Genomic DNA, 17,506 nt, shown 5'->3' with positions numbered 1-17,506 from the left:
TTTCGGGTTAAGAACGCGGCAAACCCAGAAGAGTTTACTTCCGGGTTTCACTGCGTGTGCACGCGCAGAAGCGTTCTGCACAGTTCACGCATGCACAGAAGCGCTCTATCACACTTCGCACGTGCGCAGAAGCACCGCTCTGGTTACAGACTTTTTGGGGTGTGAACAGCACCCCAGAACGGATCGTGTCCACCACCAGAGGTACCACTGTATTAAGGTCAGTGGGACTTGCTCTGAGGTAACCAGGTATAGGACCACAGCCTTAATAGTATTTTCCAGTGTAAGCATTCAGACTAAACTATCTGATGTTTTATCGTATTTTTAGTTTGATGTTTTATCGTGATTTTACTACTTTGTTGGGAGCCGTCCAGAGTGGCTAGGGCAACCCAGTCCGATGGACAGCATACAAATAATAAAATTATTATTATTATTTATTATTATTTGGCATAGAGATTGCAGAAAGGAAAGTGGATGTGTATATACCATATGTTTAAAGCACATTTAAAACATGGGATTTCCCCCAAAGAATCCTGGGAACAGTATTTTTTAAGGATGCTGGAATTGTAGCTCTGTGAGGGTAAACTACTGCTCCTAGAATTCTTTGCGGGAAGTCATGTGCTTTAAATTAATGGTGTGTCATAGTTCATCCTCCTGGCCATCAGGAGGCAGTCTACAGCTTCCAGGTGGGAAAGGCAGTGTTCCGATGAATTGCTTTTGAGCTGTAGACTTTGTCCGTTCATGGAATACAGATAAATGAGAACCCATTGGGTAATCTTGGTAATGTGGAAGAGTGGACTCCTTGGTCACGAGGCATTTGAATAAAAGCTATTTAGAGGAGAATCATGCCACCTAATGAGGCACTTAGCATTTCCAAGTGACATTTGAAGCAAAATAAGACCATTCCGTGCTCAAGACGTCTAACACTGGGAATGACTGATGAAGAAGTATTAATGGAAACTGGAGCTTTGTTCCATCTTAATAAACATGACTTACTATCAGTAATACAGCAGCAACCCATTTTAATGCTACTGGAGACCTTTTGGTGACATAGATGGATTAGGTCTGCATATACTTGCTATCTTGGCATAGGGCTTGGGCTTCTGAGCGTAGTTGTATCAAGTCATTCCTACCCACAAATGGCACTGAAGAGTAAGCCTGCTTTTAAGCCGTTTCTTCCCGTGCTTCTGTTACATAGCTTTTCAGGCATTATTTGTTCTTAAGTCATTCAATGAACCTAGTATGTTAGTGCATGCTTCCAGTGAATTGGAAGACTGCTCTTAAAAGCTTAAAAATGAAAGAAGAGTCTTCTAAAGAGAATACTGAAATGGACTTTCAGGCTGAGGTCCTAAATGTCTCTGTGCTACATTGGATACTTTACAAGGTCTTCTACCTCATTCCACCACATAGCACAAATTGGCGTAGCATGTATGGAGTGAAGGCATATTGTTGTGTTCTGTCCTTAGAGCCTGGCTACACATTACACTCACAACATGAGAACAACCACACAGTGTGGGAACGTCCTCTGCTGACCATTTTGAAGGCTTCCTGATCAACAGGCAGAGAAAGGTGGGAGGGATAGGAATTGCACGAACACAGAGTGGACACGAGAGCTGCTGGCTTATCCTCTGCTCCAGGGATGGTCAACATGGTGCCCTGAGAATGTTGTTGGCCTACAACTCCTATAATCCCTCACCATTGCCCATATTGACTAGGGCTGATGGGAACTGTAGTCCAACAACTTCTGGAGAACACCACATTGGCTACCCCTTCTCCACCCCTTGTTTATCTGACTTCCTCTCTTCTTAATGGAAGATTTTCTTCAGGAGTTAAGGAGGAGTAGAAGAACAGGACATTAGCCACTAAAGAGATTGATAATAAGTAAAGAACAACAAGAGACAGGGTAGACAACCAGTGGCTCTTCCTTTACTGTGTTGTGATTTTTTTTTTTAAAAAAAACTCCTCTAGTTTCCTCTGCCAAATTTTTAGCAGGCAGAGTTCTTACCCTATTCCTGTGTGGCTGCGATATGTTTTCACTGTTTTTAATTCTGAATTTTATAATGTAACCTGCTTGGGACCACCTGCTGGCGAAGGATGGAAAATAAATTAAATCATCACCACCATCATCATATAATAGTAATAAGCCATCTCCAGGGGTGAGCATATCATTCTGCTAGGTTTTTAACAGAACTTTCACTGACAATGAAAGGAAATGAGGAAGGCTTGGTTCATATTGATCTCCTTGGGTACATTGGACCTCAAGACATACTAGATTGTGGCTAATACACACATATTCGGCAAAGTTGCCTGAATCTTGCATCTTCTACCACCCTCTGTACTTATATTTTACTTTTTCTTGGCAGATCTCAAGAAGTGGAAGAATAATATCAGAGAAGGAATATCAGCTAAATGCTATGAGGAAGGATCACCATAAGTATATACGGGAATGTTTGGCCCAGGCCATATTCCACAAGGTGCTTGACATGGAAGTAGGTTTACATTATGGCTACTTCTCCTAAAGGCTGTTAAAAAGAAATATTCATAGTGTTATTCCAGAAGGATTACTGAGAAAACTTCCTGGTGTGGCAATAGCATGCAAATTTAACCTTTGGTAGGGAACATAGTAGCTTGAGGAGTCTGCAACACTTTAGGACTTAGCCACCAGCAAATTCTGAACACCCATTTCTCATGACAGTAGAGCGATTAAGGAACATTTGAGAGTTATTATGGTTTAGTAATGATGAAATGTATGCAAGAACACAAGGTATATCCACCCCTTTACTCATTCTGACTCTGAACAAGCTGTGAAGAGTCTGTGAAATTCTGTTAAGAAGCAATCTGATTTTTTCTGACTCTCTAAACCATGCCTTCAAGATTTGCTATCAGTATATAAAGTCCTTAACCGATTGGGACCAGTTTGATTGAAGGATCATCTCATCCTACATGTGCCTATTTGACTGCTTCAGTTTGTGGAACATACACTGTTGCAAGTGCCACATAATGCTTGTACTGCATCTGTTTGGAGTAAACCATTTAGAGTCACAACCTTTGAACTCCCTGCCTACTGACATTAGGCAGGCATCCTTGCTATGTTGTTTTAGATTCCTGCTTAAAACTTGCTTTGTTTCAACAAGCCGACCCAGGTACATAATTTAGTCTTTGTCTTTAAATGTTGCTGATATCATCTGGGTATTATAATTCATATTGTTTTATTTTTATACAAAACACAAGTATAATACCAACAAGAATACTACCACCAATGATAATCGCATCCCAGTGCGGAGTCAAGCTTTTACTTGGGCATTTACTGGCAAATTGTTTTTATGTGTGCCCCGTAGATTTGCTTTTTTGCTTTTGTTTAATTGGTTTAAACATTTTTTTTTCTGAATTAAATGCACATGCAAGCAAGCTAAGCAGTGTGTTAGCGACTGTGAGGATAGAATCAGAGGACTAGATCTGTTTATCTGGAGTAAATTCCAAAAAAATGCCTGCATGAGCAGGTAATTTTTTCCTCCACTAATTTGCAAGTGGCCTGAGAAATATTAAATCATAGCAAAAACACGTTCTCTAATAATTTCATATTGGCAGGGAAGAGGAAGTTAAGGGAGGGAGGAAAGATACACGAATAGCCTGCAATTGGTCAGAACCAGTAAAGTGGCGTGAGCATCTCAGAATGCAAGAGTTCCCTTCAGCCGCTGGGTTCCATGCAGTCATCTCCTGAGAGCAAGGCAGCAGGAGGTCATGTTCCACCTGTGTACTCAAGAACCTATTACAGCCCATCAGATACATGCTCACATCTACCAATACGAACACCCAAGGTCAAGGACAGCCAGCAATAACAAAGAGGGGCATGGATGTAAGGAGCGAGCCAGGGCAGGGAGGAGCAGACGCTATCTCATTCACACAGAAGGTGGAAATGTGGCTGCAGGTAGGCCCCATTCTGCCTTGGTTCCACTCATGGATTGTTCCTGCCTTCTGTTTTCCCTTTGTGATGCTGATGCCCTTCCATGGTTGATCCTGTGCAATGTTAAGGTGCACGAATCACTATGTATCTATATATCTATGATGCAGGAGCCCAACCCATAATGCAGGTTATTCTACCTGGACTTCAGGTCTTTTGAGTCCTCCTAAGATGCCAGCTTTCATGCTATGCTTCCTTTTGGCACGGCTGCTTTCTCTTGTGTAGAGCGTAAAGCAGCAGTTGAGACCAACTGCCTTGGAATCATGGAATTCTAAGGGAGGCCCCGCCGTCACATACAAACATGGAGATAATTTAGCAGTCGCCTATCGCCTTCCCTCCCCCCCCTGGTCAGCCAAATAACACCAGCAGAAACACCTTGCTCACCCAAGGACCTTTGAAGGGACCTTATGGATCATCCAACACAATGGTTTTGAACAGTTTGCCGGTGGAATTCACAAAGAGAGTTTTGCTGTGGACTTGCATTACCTTCTCTCCAACTCCCCTGCTTGTCAAGACTGGAATCCCCATCAGTGGAAGCGGGATAAGAAAGGAATCGTTTTACTTGGTTTGGAGTACATTAGAAATTTCGCTGTTCCCTTCTCCCTGTTCCCTTTTCTGTGAGAGACCAAGCGTAGGAAAAGGCTCTGTGTGGCCAGGGATAGTTACGGACAAGGCCTAGGACTGGAAGGGAAATATCAGTGGTCTCTAAACAAGGGGTGTGAAACGCAAAGGTTTGAACAGAGGTCTGATGAGAGTTGTAGTTTAACAACACCGGGGGTGGGGACTACATTAGCTGCCCCATTATGTGTAACAAGACTCCAAAGGACAGAAAAGTGCCATGAGCCTGGCCTGAGGAGTGGGAAGAGAAGCTCAGCAAAGAGAGAAGTGACAGTAGCAGAGGCATGATGTGCCTTGCGGTTTTTGTAAGATTTACCTAGGTGTAGCCCTGTTGGCCACAATGGGGCTTAACTTCTGAATAGTCATGCTCAGTGGTTGTTACTTAAAATCATGTCAAAAATGGCTTCTGAAGAGCACAGGGTCTTTGATTCAGATCAGAACATCTACAGAATTGTAGGGGTGTGTGTGTTAATAATTTGTTCCCAGTTTGGTTGGTCCTCCTATGCCTGTTTTTAGAATTGGGGGTTGGGAGATTCTATTGGCTCAAATAAGAGTTCTAATTCCAATGCATAGGGCAGGTGCAGAGCCCCCGATCCGCGTGAAGACTGAAGTGATGCAGACACTTCAAGTCCCCTCCCCCTCCCAACAGGGTCCCGGTGCAAATCAGGGTCTCACACTTGTAATTCCATGCATGGCAGCATGTTTAGGGCAAAATAAAATGGTCACTCCTCTTCTTCTATGCCAACCATTGCCACCTCTGAAAACATTTATATCAAGGTGGCCCCAAACAGTGCAGCTAATAGGAAAGGTGGTAGTTTTAGCCCAGCAATATCTGAAGTGTCACATGACTTGTGGTTTAAAACTACATTAAAATTGGGAAAGTACTTATTTATTGTAGATGTCGAGCAGAGCGCTGATTATGTCACAGTGAGGCTGAATGCGCATGATCAAACCAGAATGTTGAAATGACGTACTGGTTGCTCTGTGGAGCTTGCAACATGCACCTGGTAATGTGCTTTAAGCAAGTCACACACAGGAACCCCATTCCTGCACACACATACATTCCCCCCATGTTTTGTGAATATGGGTGGAAAACACGTCACAGAGCAGTGGTGAAGATTAGCCTCAAACTTTATTTCTTCCAGTGCATGTGAATAAGATATTTCCCTTTTCTTTTCTTTTTTTAAAAACACCTAACTAGCGTCATCACCAGGGTGAGATAAAAAGAAAATTTGAAACTTCTGCCAGAAAAGACCGTATTCAGAGAGTTAAGGTAAATATTTTTCACTTCCATCTTACAGGAAACCTCAAAAACTTGTTTTGTGAATGCTGTGCATCTCTTTGTCTGTGCTAGGAATAGGATCACTGGTGTGAGAGATAAGAATTCTGTGAAGAAACTTTGTCAGATTCTGTAAGCAGTTACTTCTATGGCATTGATATTTATTTCATCTCTCTAATTCTCTCTCTCTGTTCTTAATGCATAACTGGCTGTGTTCTCTCACAGCTTATTAGACATGATTTGCTTTTGACTAGCAACAATCACATTTGTACGAAAATAAAAACCCATTTACTAATACCTCAAGACTCATTTGCTAGTCTTGGCTCTCTTATGAGGTCTCAAAATACTGGTTTAGTAATTGAGAAACTGCTTTTCACAGATTTCTCCAAACAGCAGGGCAAACAGGAAGCACCTTCTGTTTCTTAACTATACTACTTTCTCAGGCATCTAAATTTTCTAGGTGGAACGATCAAGAAGGGCAGCGGAAGATGGACCTCGCCTGCTTTCCCCACACCCACCCACTGGGCCAAGAAATCGCTTGGGGCGCCGCAGATTTGGCAACAGGGGGCAGTTAGGTCAACTGGTGAGTTGAAGAGGTCCCATAGGCCATGTTTTGTTTGTTACAACCCTGTCCTACATTTAACTTTCAGCTATGCCATCACAGGCCACAGCCTTGATCCAACTGGAATCAAAGTATTAAGACTCCTGAATTTGCGACATTGGGATTTATTTATTTTTACCAGTAACATTTTTTTCTTTGCTTTTGTCTAAAAAAGAACACTTAACTCTAGGCCTGATGACCTACTTCAACCCCCCAATTCTCTTTATCTGACCGTTGGGACTCTTCCCATACCACATTGCCTCCCCATCAACAAACACCCTCTCTTCACAGACCAAGTCCATTACTGGCCTGCTTTGCTGCCTCCCTGAGTATTTTTGGCTGGTTGAAATATGTCATTAAATACTGTTACAGTGGTACCTCAGTTTAAGAACAGCCCTGTTTAAGAATGATGCAGTTTACGAACTCCGCAAAACCGGAAGTAGTGTCCCGGTTTGCGAACCTACATCCACACCTTCATTTTATTTGTTTAAAATGCAAGATTTACACAAAACAGCAGTTTTAAAAAGTGTGTCCCTCAGAGACCAGCAAGAATATGGAGTCAATTGCAAGAAAGGTTTCCACTGCCTTTCTTCCCTTTTTCCTTTCTTGCCTCCTATGTCTGCAAGGGCAAATGTTCTTTTTCTTATCAAATACAGTTGTTTTGTGCAAGAGCAGTTCTGCACAAAATAGCTGCTTTAAAAATAAAAACACTGCACACCTACCTTGAGCAACAACTACTGGAAAAGTGCAGGCTGCATTCTTTGGGCTCATGGAAACCGCATGGAAGTAGGCGGTGGGGGTGTATAAACTGCACCCAGAAAATGTCACCACACATGTGAAAAAGAAGAAGAAGCCCACCCACACAACACACTTCACTGTGTCCACAGTCTGTTAACATGCATTTTTATTTTGGATTTTCTTTCCTTGCTGGATTATCTGTGGATTGGGGAAATCAAAATTTAACACACGGAAAGTACAGCCAACCAACTTGGATGAGGAGGATGTTGTGCGGATGCTGCAAATATAAAACAATAGGGAGTCAAGCATCTTCAGATACTCATTAAACTCCAGAGTGGATTACTCTTCAATCTCTTATAAAAACATCGTTCTTTATTTTGTCTACATGACTTCCCAATAGAATATATGTCTGACTACCATAATTATTACTGACAGAACAGTGAGCAAAGCATCTGGTCTGATCCTGTGACCATTTATGCAGTATGGGATATGATAGTAGTAGCTGTGTTGGACCTCAGCCTATGTACTTTGAAACAAAAGCACCAGGTCACATAGAGTGAGCTGCTCCTAAGCGTCTCCCACTTTCTCATTTATTTAATTTGCCCAGGCTACCTATCCTCGGCCAAGCACCGCGCCAGGGAGCATACAGCAACCAGTCCGACTGCAGCCACTTCTCAGCTGTGCCACAGATGAACCTACACCAAAGGCTGCTTCTAGACCAAAGCACCTCATCTATGAGAAAGAACATCAATATGCCAGCGGGGTCAGACTTTGCTCTTTTATACAAGTGCTGCTGTAGAAAGAATGATTATAATTTCACTCATTCTATTCATACTTAACTGATGGCCCAGCACAAGGTTAGCTAACAATGCCCTCCAGAGATTATTGGATTCCAGCTCCCATCTGCCCCAGATATCATAGCTAAGGATGATGGGAGCTGTAGTCCAACAGCAAGTTCTTTGAGCGTTAAGATGTTAACTCTTATGCTGGCAAATGTTCTAGGAGAAATTTCTGCTTCTTTTACTCTTTGGAAATCGAAGTGAAATTATTAGTCTGTGCTGGTACATGCAGTTTTAAAGCTCCCTTTCTCCCCTTTTCAGTTGAGCTGATAGAGGCGAATAATTAGGTATGTGGGGTGAGAATTTGAAGCACAGGTTGCAAGCAGAATCAAGGCAGACCTGGCCGAGCAGGTGCTCTTCTTTGATTCTACCTGTACCCCAAACTCTCTCTACCTGTTCTTCTCTTCCCTAACACACAAAAAAACTCAACTGCTAGGACAGCCTTCCTCAAACTCGGCCTTCCAGATGTTTTGAGACTACAATTCCCATCATCCCTGACCACTGGTCCTGCTAGCTAGGTATCATGGGAATTGGGGTTGCTTGTGTGTAAACCTCCAGCCGTTCCCAACTGCTTGGGGTGGTTGCGTCTTTCCCCGGCTGAGCAGCCCTTATGCGCTGCTGCTCAATTGCTGGCAGAATCCGTCACTGGGTGTCTCCTAAATTTCCTCCAGCATAAGAATTCCTTAACGGACAACCTTCGCCTCGCCTCTCTGCGCGGAAGCCTTCTGCGCAGAGTGGGCGTGCCAAGCGGTGGTCCTCCACTCTCCTCACTGACTTCACTGGAAGAGTCTCGGAGCCTCCCCTCCGAAGTGCTCTCTGCCTCTCCCTTCTTCCTGGTGTCACCTGGACGTCTTTCCCCAGAGGATGTCCTCTCTCTTCCCTTACTCGTTCCCTCTCCTGCAGAATCTGAGAGCCTAGCCTCTCCACTCTGCTCCGATGTCAGTTTCCCTGACACTAGGGATCATGGGAGTTGTAGGCCAAAAACATCTGGAGGGATAAGTTTGAGGAAGCCTGTGCTAGGATGTCAGTTATCCAGTTCCATGTGCCAGGAAGTGGGTAACTCAAATTCTGCCCCCCCCCAAGTTGGTTTTGTAACTTCTCTTAGTACCAACTTAAGCAAAATTAAATTGTTCTTTTCTGATATCTATCATTCCATTTTTTGTGTTATTTTGCATCATTCATTCTGCATTTGCTGATCATTGGGAGGGGCATGGACCTTTGAGATAGTTGGGTCTCCAGCTGTTTTTGCACTAAAATCCCCGACCACTGGTTCCCTGCTAGCTAGGGATGATGGGAGTTGTAGTCCAAAAACAGCTGGAGACCTAAGTTTAGGAAGCCCTGGGTTAGACCAAAGGTCCATATAGGTCAGCATCATTCTATCACCAACAGTGAACAGCCAGATTCTTCCCGGAAACACAGCTATTGGTACTGTCACTGCCTCTGAACATGGAGGTTTAATGTAGCTGTCATGGCTAACAGCTATTGATCCACAAGTGTGTCTGATCCTCTTTTTTAAAAACATCTAAGCTAGTAGCCCTCGCCACATCTTTTGGCAGTGAACTCTATTCATCACTTACACGTTGTGCGGAGAAGTACTTTCTGAATCTAATGCCAATCACTTTCATTGATTGTGTACTTTCTTTGTAATTGCCTCAGTTAGTAAGCTGCCATGATCTGGCATGTGATTATTCAGATTCATGACTGGAATGCAGATACATGGCCAATGGGATGCTCTCCAGCACACCCACAGTCACTGGGGATGTTCTGGCAAGTGCAAACCTCACACACGAGGCAGCAAATGTTCTCGGTGCCTGTGCCCCTTGTTCCCTGGAGGAAGCTCTGTCAACTCTGAATGGGAGAGATGTGGTGTACCTTGGCATGTGCCCACTCCATGTTTACATGCACATGTTTGCCCTTCTCACATTACTTTCCTTCCACACAGAGTTCACTGTGGCAAACCCTGAGGTACAGTACATGCACATGATATGGGCAAACCTTCCATAAATATTAACTCATAAAAGCAGAGGACAAAAGGAAATCCAAACCCTAGGGGAGCAGTAAAAGGGGTGGGATGTATTGAGAATCTGTATCGCAGACCAGAAATGAACAAGTGGGTCTGTATTCCCCCCTGCAAAAAATATGCTTTTGTTTTTTTTAAATCCATTGAACCTAAAGTACTGAGAAATTCTAAGCAAAAAAGTTTATCGAACACTGCTCTTAATGCATAATTTTAAATTAGGCATGGGTGCTAACTGCTGTTAAATATTTCAGGGAGAGAAAGGGGTGCTAAAATCTCTGGATTATTCAGCTGGAATATCCCCATACCGACTTCCTATTGTTAACAATTTTATGGTACCTATTCCACCACCTCCCAAAAGTGAGAAGAAAAGTGGGGCACCGAGAGGCCGCCGTTTTCGCCCAACAACCGCACCCAATGGCTTGGAGCAAATGATGAAGGTAATATGATTTTGCCATAATTTTTGGCTTTCATGTTTCCTCGATATCACATTTCCTCCTAAAACCTTTGAGGATGTAGACTGATACGCCTGCAAATTGAAACTCTATCTGTTTGCAGAATGTAACCTATCTGTTTTCTGTAGTGGCTCCTCACCTTTGGATTGCACTAAGATAAAAATGGATCTCTGTTTGTGAACGGAAGATTAAGATAGAAGGTTGATAGAACATATATAGATAGATAGATAGATAGATAGATAGATAGATAGATATAGATATAGATATAGATATAGATATAGATATAGATATAGATATAGATATAGATATAGATATAGATATAGATATATAGATAGATAGATAGATATAGTGTATGTTTCTGTTTCTTTTTGTTTGTTTTTCCTCTCTTTTCTTTCCCTTTTTATTATTTTGCACTTTTTAGGTATTATCTTTGTCTGGTTTTTATAGTATTATATGTTGAAAACCTTCAATAAGATTGATTGTTTTTTAAAGTGACCTCTTGGATCAGGCCAAAGTCCCATCTGGTTCAGTGTTCTCATTCCTGTCCGATACCTATGGGATGCCCACAAGGAGGGCATGAAGGCAATAGACCCTAAATGGCCTTGGCCCAGTATACTTGAAGGAGCGTCTCCACCTCCATCGTTCAGCCCGGACACTGAGGTCCAGCGCCGAGGGCCTTCTGGCGGCTCCCTCGCTGCGAGGAGCCAAGTACAGGGAACCAGGCAGAGGGCCTTCTCGGTAGTGGCACCCACCCTGTGGAATGCCCTCCCTTCAGATGTCAAAGAGAAAAATAACTACCAAACTTTTAGAAGACATCTAAAGGCAGCCCTGTTTAGGGAAGCTTTTAATGTTTAATAGCTTATTGTATTTTAGTGTTTTGTTGGAAGGCGCCCAGAGTGGCTGGGGAAACCCAGCCAGCTGGGTGGGGTATAAATAATAAATTATTATTATTATAATTATAGCACTCTCCTGTAGTTCTGCAAACACGCTGCCTCTGATCCTAGAAGTCCTATATGGCCTTTGTGACTAGTAGCCCCTGATAGACTTATCCTCTATGAATTTGTCTAATAAAGCTACCTAAACTGTGGCAGTGAATTCTATTGGTCACATCATTTACCTTCACTAGATTATTATGAAAGAGGAAGGAACACTTTTCTGTATCCACTTTCTGCATTCTTCTGTCATATTACCCCTTGCCTGCGTTTCCCCTAAAGTAAAAAGCCCCCCACACTAATCTTCTTGTAGGTGGGTTGCTTCAGACTCCTCAGAATTCCAGTTGTTCTTTACTGCACTTCTGATGCATTTTCTTTCCAGCGCTTCAGTATTCTTCTTGCTGTGTGGTGACCAGAGCAGTACACTGTATTCCAAGTGTGGTTTCACCATAGATTTCTCCAATGCCATTGTGATATTGCCAGTTTTATTTCTGAGCTTTTTCATAATGATCCTATTATTTTATGCTGGAAGTGAGATGTTGTTGTTGTTGTTGTTGTTGTTGTTGTTGTTGTTGTTGTTGTTGTTGTTGTTGTTACCCCACCCATCGGGCTGGGTTGCCCCAGCCACACTGGGCGGCTTCCAACATCAGACATTAAAAGCTTCCCAATGCAGGGCTGCCTTCAGATGTCTTTTAAAAGTTGCGTAGTTCTTTATCTCCTTGACATCTGATGGGAGGGTGTTCCACAGGGAGGGCACCACTGCTGAGAAAAAGCCCTCTGCCTGGTTCCCTGTAACATGGCTTCTCGTAGCGAGGGAACTGCCAGAAGGCCCTCGGAGCTGGACTTCAGTGTCCAGGCTGAACGATGGGGGTAGAGATGCTCCTTCAGGTATATGGGGCTGAGGCTGTTTCAGAGCTTTAAAGCTCAACACCAACACTTGGAAATGGACTGGGAGCCAGTGTAGATCTTTTAGGACCAGTGTTGTATGGTCCTTGGCAGCTGCTCCTGGTACCCAATCTAGCTGCCACATTCTGGATTAGTTGTAGTTCCCATGTCACCTTCAAAGGTAGCCCCACATAGAGTGCATTGCAGTAGTCCAAACAGGAGATAACCAGAGCATGCACCACTCTGGCGAGACAGTGCACGGGCAGGTAGGGTCTCAGCCAGCATACCAGATAGAACTGGTAGACATTTGCCCTAGACACAGAATTCCAGCATAGAATTCACCTTTTCCATTTACCATAAGATGTTCTCTACCTCTGAAGTACCACATGTCTCCATCATGTGATGCTCTGTGCAGCCCCAAACAGCTTAAAGGTAACCCTGACCATTAGGTCCAGTTGCAGACGACTCTGGGGTTGCACACTCATCTCGTTCTATAGGCCGAGGGAGCCAGCGTTTGTCTGCAGACAGCTTCCGGGTTATGTGGCCAGCATGACTAAGCTGCTTCTGGTGAACCAGAGCAGCACACGGAAACACCGTTTACCTTCCTGCCGGAGCGGTACCTATTTAGCAACTTGCACTTGACATGCTTTCGAACTGTTAGGTTGGCAGGAGCTGGGACCGAACAACAGGAGCTCACCCTGTCGCGGGGATTCGAACTGCTGACCTTCTGATTGGCAAGCCCTAGGCTCTGTGGTTTAGACCACAGCGCCACCCACATCAGCTTAGCTTAGTCCATTAGACTCTTTCCATGTGGTGCATATGGAATATGTGTCAAGGCAGTGGGAAGGCCGTAAGTGATTGCTTTGGATTCTAGCAGAGGGATTGTGCATGCCAAGTTGCCAGTTGCTCATTGCCTTGCCACATGCTCAGAGTGTGATTGCTGAACACTGACAGCAAAAAAATGGATCTTGGCAAGGCAAATATCAGCCATGGGAAACTGCAGGTATCTCAGTGGACTTTTGTGCTCTTTGATGTAGGAGACAGTGAAGTTCTACAGGCCTCAAATACAGAGCAATGCGTATGTTACCATGATCTATTTGGGAAAAACAGTGCACCTGTCCTATGACCTTTTAGACAACCGAGAGGAAATCAAAATATATCAACAGCACTGTGGAGGTGAAAACCTGTGTGTGTTCAGAGCCAAAGTACTGGAGGGAGGTAAGCATGAGAAAGCCCAAGAGTTCATTTCAGTTCTGGAAAACTCTTTATTTTATGTGGATAAACTGTGGAAGTGGAAGCGAAATTATTTCCACGAAGCTGTGTGTCATTATGCGTGTCCAGGGACGTATATACCAGCTGCCTCAAACTAAGTCTAGATTTACTGTTTCATGATTGAAAACGAGGCTGCAATTACTTTTGCAAATTATGGAAGAAGGGGATGTACAGCGGTGATTTAGCAAAATACAGCGGGTTAGATTAATTTTTGGATGGAGATGTATGGTTAATAAAATGCTTGCAGGGGTAAAATGAATACCAAATTATCTGCTTACAAGAAAGTATAATATATCAGGGTGAGCTGTTTATGACTCCAGGAGGGAAATGAATACATGCTTGAGCTTTGATTCTGAATGTGAATCAATGGTGACAATGTTGATCTGAGGGAAGGATTGCACACTGGGTAGAATTAATCTCATGGCACGATAGAGGGCGATTGCTGTGGAAGGATGCAGTCTCTATTTTACTTATTTATTTGAATTAAATAATAAATTAAGTAAATATAATTTACATCAGTTAATTCGCAGTAGTCCTAGGCAATGAATAGAATGTAGAAGTAAATATAGCCCATTCCCAGAGGTCTTGGACGGGACACACCACAGGTGGCGAACCCTTTTCGGCATGCGAGCCAGCGTGGTGTAGTGGTTAGAGTGTCAGACTAGGACATGGGAGACCAAGGTTCAAATCCCCACTCAGTCATGAAGCTTGCTGGGTGACCTTGGGTCACTCACTGCCTCTCTTGCCTCTCTCTTACCTTGCAGGGTTGTTGTGAAGATAAAATAGGGAATAGGAGAACTACATAGGCCACCTTGAGCTCTGTGGGTGGGCGAGATACAAATAAAAGGAATGAATGAATGAATTCCCTTCTGGGCAACCTTCGGAAGGTCAAATATAAGTGGTGGGTGGGGCCAGAGATAAAGTCACGTGGAGCAATGAGTGTGAATGCTACCTTTGTACATAGAACCATAGAATTGTAGAGTTGGAAGGGTCCCGGGGGTCATCTAGTCTAACCCCTTTCAATGCAGGGATCTCAGCTAAAGCATCAATGACAAATGGCCATCCCACCTCTGCTTCAATACTAGTACAGTAGGCTAGTATCTGCACACATTCTGTAGCTTCCATCAAGACAAAAAAGAGCCAGGAAAAAAAGCACCACAGGTGTGAAGCAGGACCAGTGAGGCCTGTGACCTAAGGAGAGCATGCATGAAAAGGAAAACAAAAAACCCTAAAGGGTAAAGGGGAATCCCTCAAAAACAGCTTCATCAAGACTGAGCGTGTGAACATAGCTATAGAGTGCTTCTGGCAGTGGGTGATCGGGAGGATGGAAAATGGGTAACAGGAATGGAATGGAGAGGCTGGAATCCTGAACAGCAGAATGTTGCACTGCAACATTTTGTGGCAGCTCCAACCCATGGCAGTGTTGCAAGCAAGTTCCTTCTAGTTTTTTGAAGTTGCAACTTCTTTCATTCTCACAACAAAACAAATGAGGCAAGTTACTTGTTTAGTATTAATTTATCTGACAAGAAGATAGTTGCCTCTGGTGAATCCAAGATTCTCTCCACTGGGCAACATTAGATGCCTTACGTTTATAGTTTGATTAGAGCTTTGGCTTCCTCTTCCTAAACTTAGTTATTTCTTTTGTTAAATTTCTCTCCTGCCACTTTTAGTACGCAGTGCTCCCAGGATGATGTATAATAAAATTCATGCGCATACACATCACAATCCATCACTAAAATAGCAAAATGAACAGGAGATGAAACATTATAATGAGAATCAGGAAAGAAAATAAACATCTTTTACATAGTGGGGGAAGAAAACAAAAGTATTTCCTTGGCATTGAAACGATAACAACTTAAGCCCAGGTGAATCTCCTCAAGGAGAGGTTTCCAAAGCATGGTGCCATAAACTAAGAATCTCTCACCAGTCACCACCCACTTTACATCAGCAGGTGGTCTCACCCAAGGGAGAGTTTCAGATCATAGTGATAATTCAATATACAGCAAACACAGCCTCAACAGGTACCTGAGCCCCAGGCTCTATAGGCTTACTCTCACAAATGTTTTACAATAATTCTTACAGCAGTATTTATCAAGCCTGGGTATCTAGCTGTTTTTGGACAACTATTCCCATGATTCCTGACCACTCGTCTTGCTATCTAGGGATGATGGTAGTCCAACAGCTTCTGGGGACCCAAGGTTGAGAAAGGCTGTCTCATAGTAATGTGGTGAACCAGTGGCTGACAATAGGTTGCCAGGGAGTCCAGCAGCCTCTGGAGGGTCACAGGTTTCACTTCTCTGAACTGCTATTTGCTCTGCAGGCCTTTTGTGGCAGAACATCTTGGTCAATACAGTAGATGATTGGGCTTCTTACTTGTCACGTTTTAAATCCAGATGAAGCAAGCAGAAAAAGCCAGATGAGGCATTCTTGGACAGTGCCATTTCTATCTACAGGGTTAGGATTGAATGTAGAAAAAATACTCCAATGCCAGAAAGCTCACCTGAGAAGGTTTGAGCCCAGCTTTCTCTAAGGCACACCTTTACACACACACACACACACACACACACACACACACACACACACACACACACACATTCCCCTTGATGCAGGAAATCTTTCATATGTGCCACCTCCTCCCAGCGATAAGGTACCACATGCTTTCCCTGTACACTTGAATCGGCTCTTAACTCACCTTAAATGCTATGGAAAAGGCTCAAAACAGTCTTGTGTTGCTGCTGCTGTTTTCAATTGCAGAAACTTTTCAGTTTGTCTCCAAGCGGCATTACGGCTTCCCCTTCAGTCTCACTTTTTACCTCAATGGAATGCAAGTGGACCGCTTAAGTACCTGCTGTGAATATAAACATCGGAAGGGGACTCGGCTGGGAGGCAAACATGGATACTTTGGTCTTGTCAACGTGGAACGATCAGCTCCTTGCTACAGGTATGGACAATGGGTTGGTTGTCTGTTGGGACCTGGAGACTGTAGCAAATAAAATGGGCATGAAGGAAACTCGGCTCTTGAATTTGCTGCCAGGCTCTTCTTTTAGGACCCTGCACCTGTTCAGCTATAGGTTCAGGACTGGCTGCCATCTTGGATCCTGCTAATTCCAAGCTCCAAAAGAGAAGTCTCATGCAGCCCCAAAACCCCACCATTAGCACCATTTTAATACTTGCAGTTAAATTGTGGCAGAAGCTTTCATGATCCTGAGTGCACATCATTCAATGGATGTGGTGGCATGGTGCGTCTGACAAAGTTGGCGCTGACCCAAGGAAGGCTCTGCCACAATATGCTGGTTAGTATTTATGGGTTATGCCACTCTCGGTTGGTTTTGCTGAAACAGGCAGCCCTGGATAGTCATCTATAGCCATAAAAAAGAGACCAGCTATTCTACTGTTTCTTGAACTCGAGTATGTGGCAGCGTGCGGCATCAAATGCATAACGGAGACTGAGGAGGCACAGGAGGTGCATATGCACGTATGAGTTGAAGGAGAGTAGAGAATAAACCTTTTAAACAAGGATGCACTTTCAGATTCTGGGAATTCAGAAACCAAAAACAAAATGAAAAACCTTAAGAATGAGACACCAATAAACCATTGACGCGAGTACGAAGGCACTGCTTGGCTTCATTTGATCGCTTGAGTTGTTTGAAACTGTTTCACTGGCTGACACCACTTTTGCATGGCTTTCCTCTCATTTTGTGACTTTGCTTGGTAGGGGTTGATTTGAGGGGCGCTTTCAAGGTAACAGTCCTGCTTTGTAGCAGTAGACCGAACAAGATAGTCTTCTAATCCTGTTCAACTCTGCGTCCCAGTAATGTATTCATTAAGTACTTGCAGGTATTGCTGTATCTTTTCCTAAATATTCAAGGCCTGTTTAGGAAATAACGATACTAAGACGGTTAAGATAAAAAT

At 43.5% G+C, this 17,506-nt stretch overlaps 1 protein-coding gene and 1 long non-coding RNA gene across 5 annotated transcripts in view; one reads left to right on the top strand and one right to left on the bottom strand.

The window, feature by feature from the left end:
- ERICH3 (glutamate rich 3) overlaps positions 1-17,506 on the top strand; it is a 67,617-nt gene that overhangs the window by 10,368 nt on the left and 39,743 nt on the right. For 2 of the 4 annotated variants that reach the window (XM_081193625.1, XM_081193622.1), the window contains exons 3-9: positions 2,361-2,486; positions 5,778-5,849; positions 6,316-6,438; positions 7,802-7,957; positions 10,305-10,490; positions 13,360-13,540; positions 16,349-16,535. In XM_081193625.1, coding sequence (XP_081049751.1) covers positions 2,361-2,486; positions 5,778-5,849; positions 6,316-6,438; positions 7,802-7,957; positions 10,305-10,490; positions 13,360-13,540; positions 16,349-16,535 — 1,031 coding nt within the window. Of the gene's footprint in view, positions 1-2,360; positions 2,487-3,700; positions 3,926-4,239; positions 4,524-5,777; positions 5,850-6,315; positions 6,439-7,801; positions 7,958-10,304; positions 10,491-13,359; positions 13,541-16,348; positions 16,536-17,506 lie in introns of those variants that run through there. The other 2 variants (XM_081193624.1, XM_081193623.1) reach the window with 2 other exon arrangements.
- On the bottom strand, positions 2,758-4,188 carry LOC308586821. The gene is made up of 2 exons (XR_014008067.1): positions 4,099-4,188; positions 2,758-3,012 (listed from the first exon to the last, which is right to left on the bottom strand). It is a non-coding gene; the product is annotated as an uncharacterized lncRNA (long non-coding RNA).

Source organism: Podarcis bocagei, assembly GCF_964188305.1.
Source record: "Podarcis bocagei genome assembly, chromosome: 5".
Classification (NCBI taxonomy): domain Eukaryota; kingdom Metazoa; phylum Chordata; class Lepidosauria; order Squamata; family Lacertidae; genus Podarcis; species Podarcis bocagei.
This window is presented reverse-complemented; position numbering and strand designations above follow the sequence as displayed.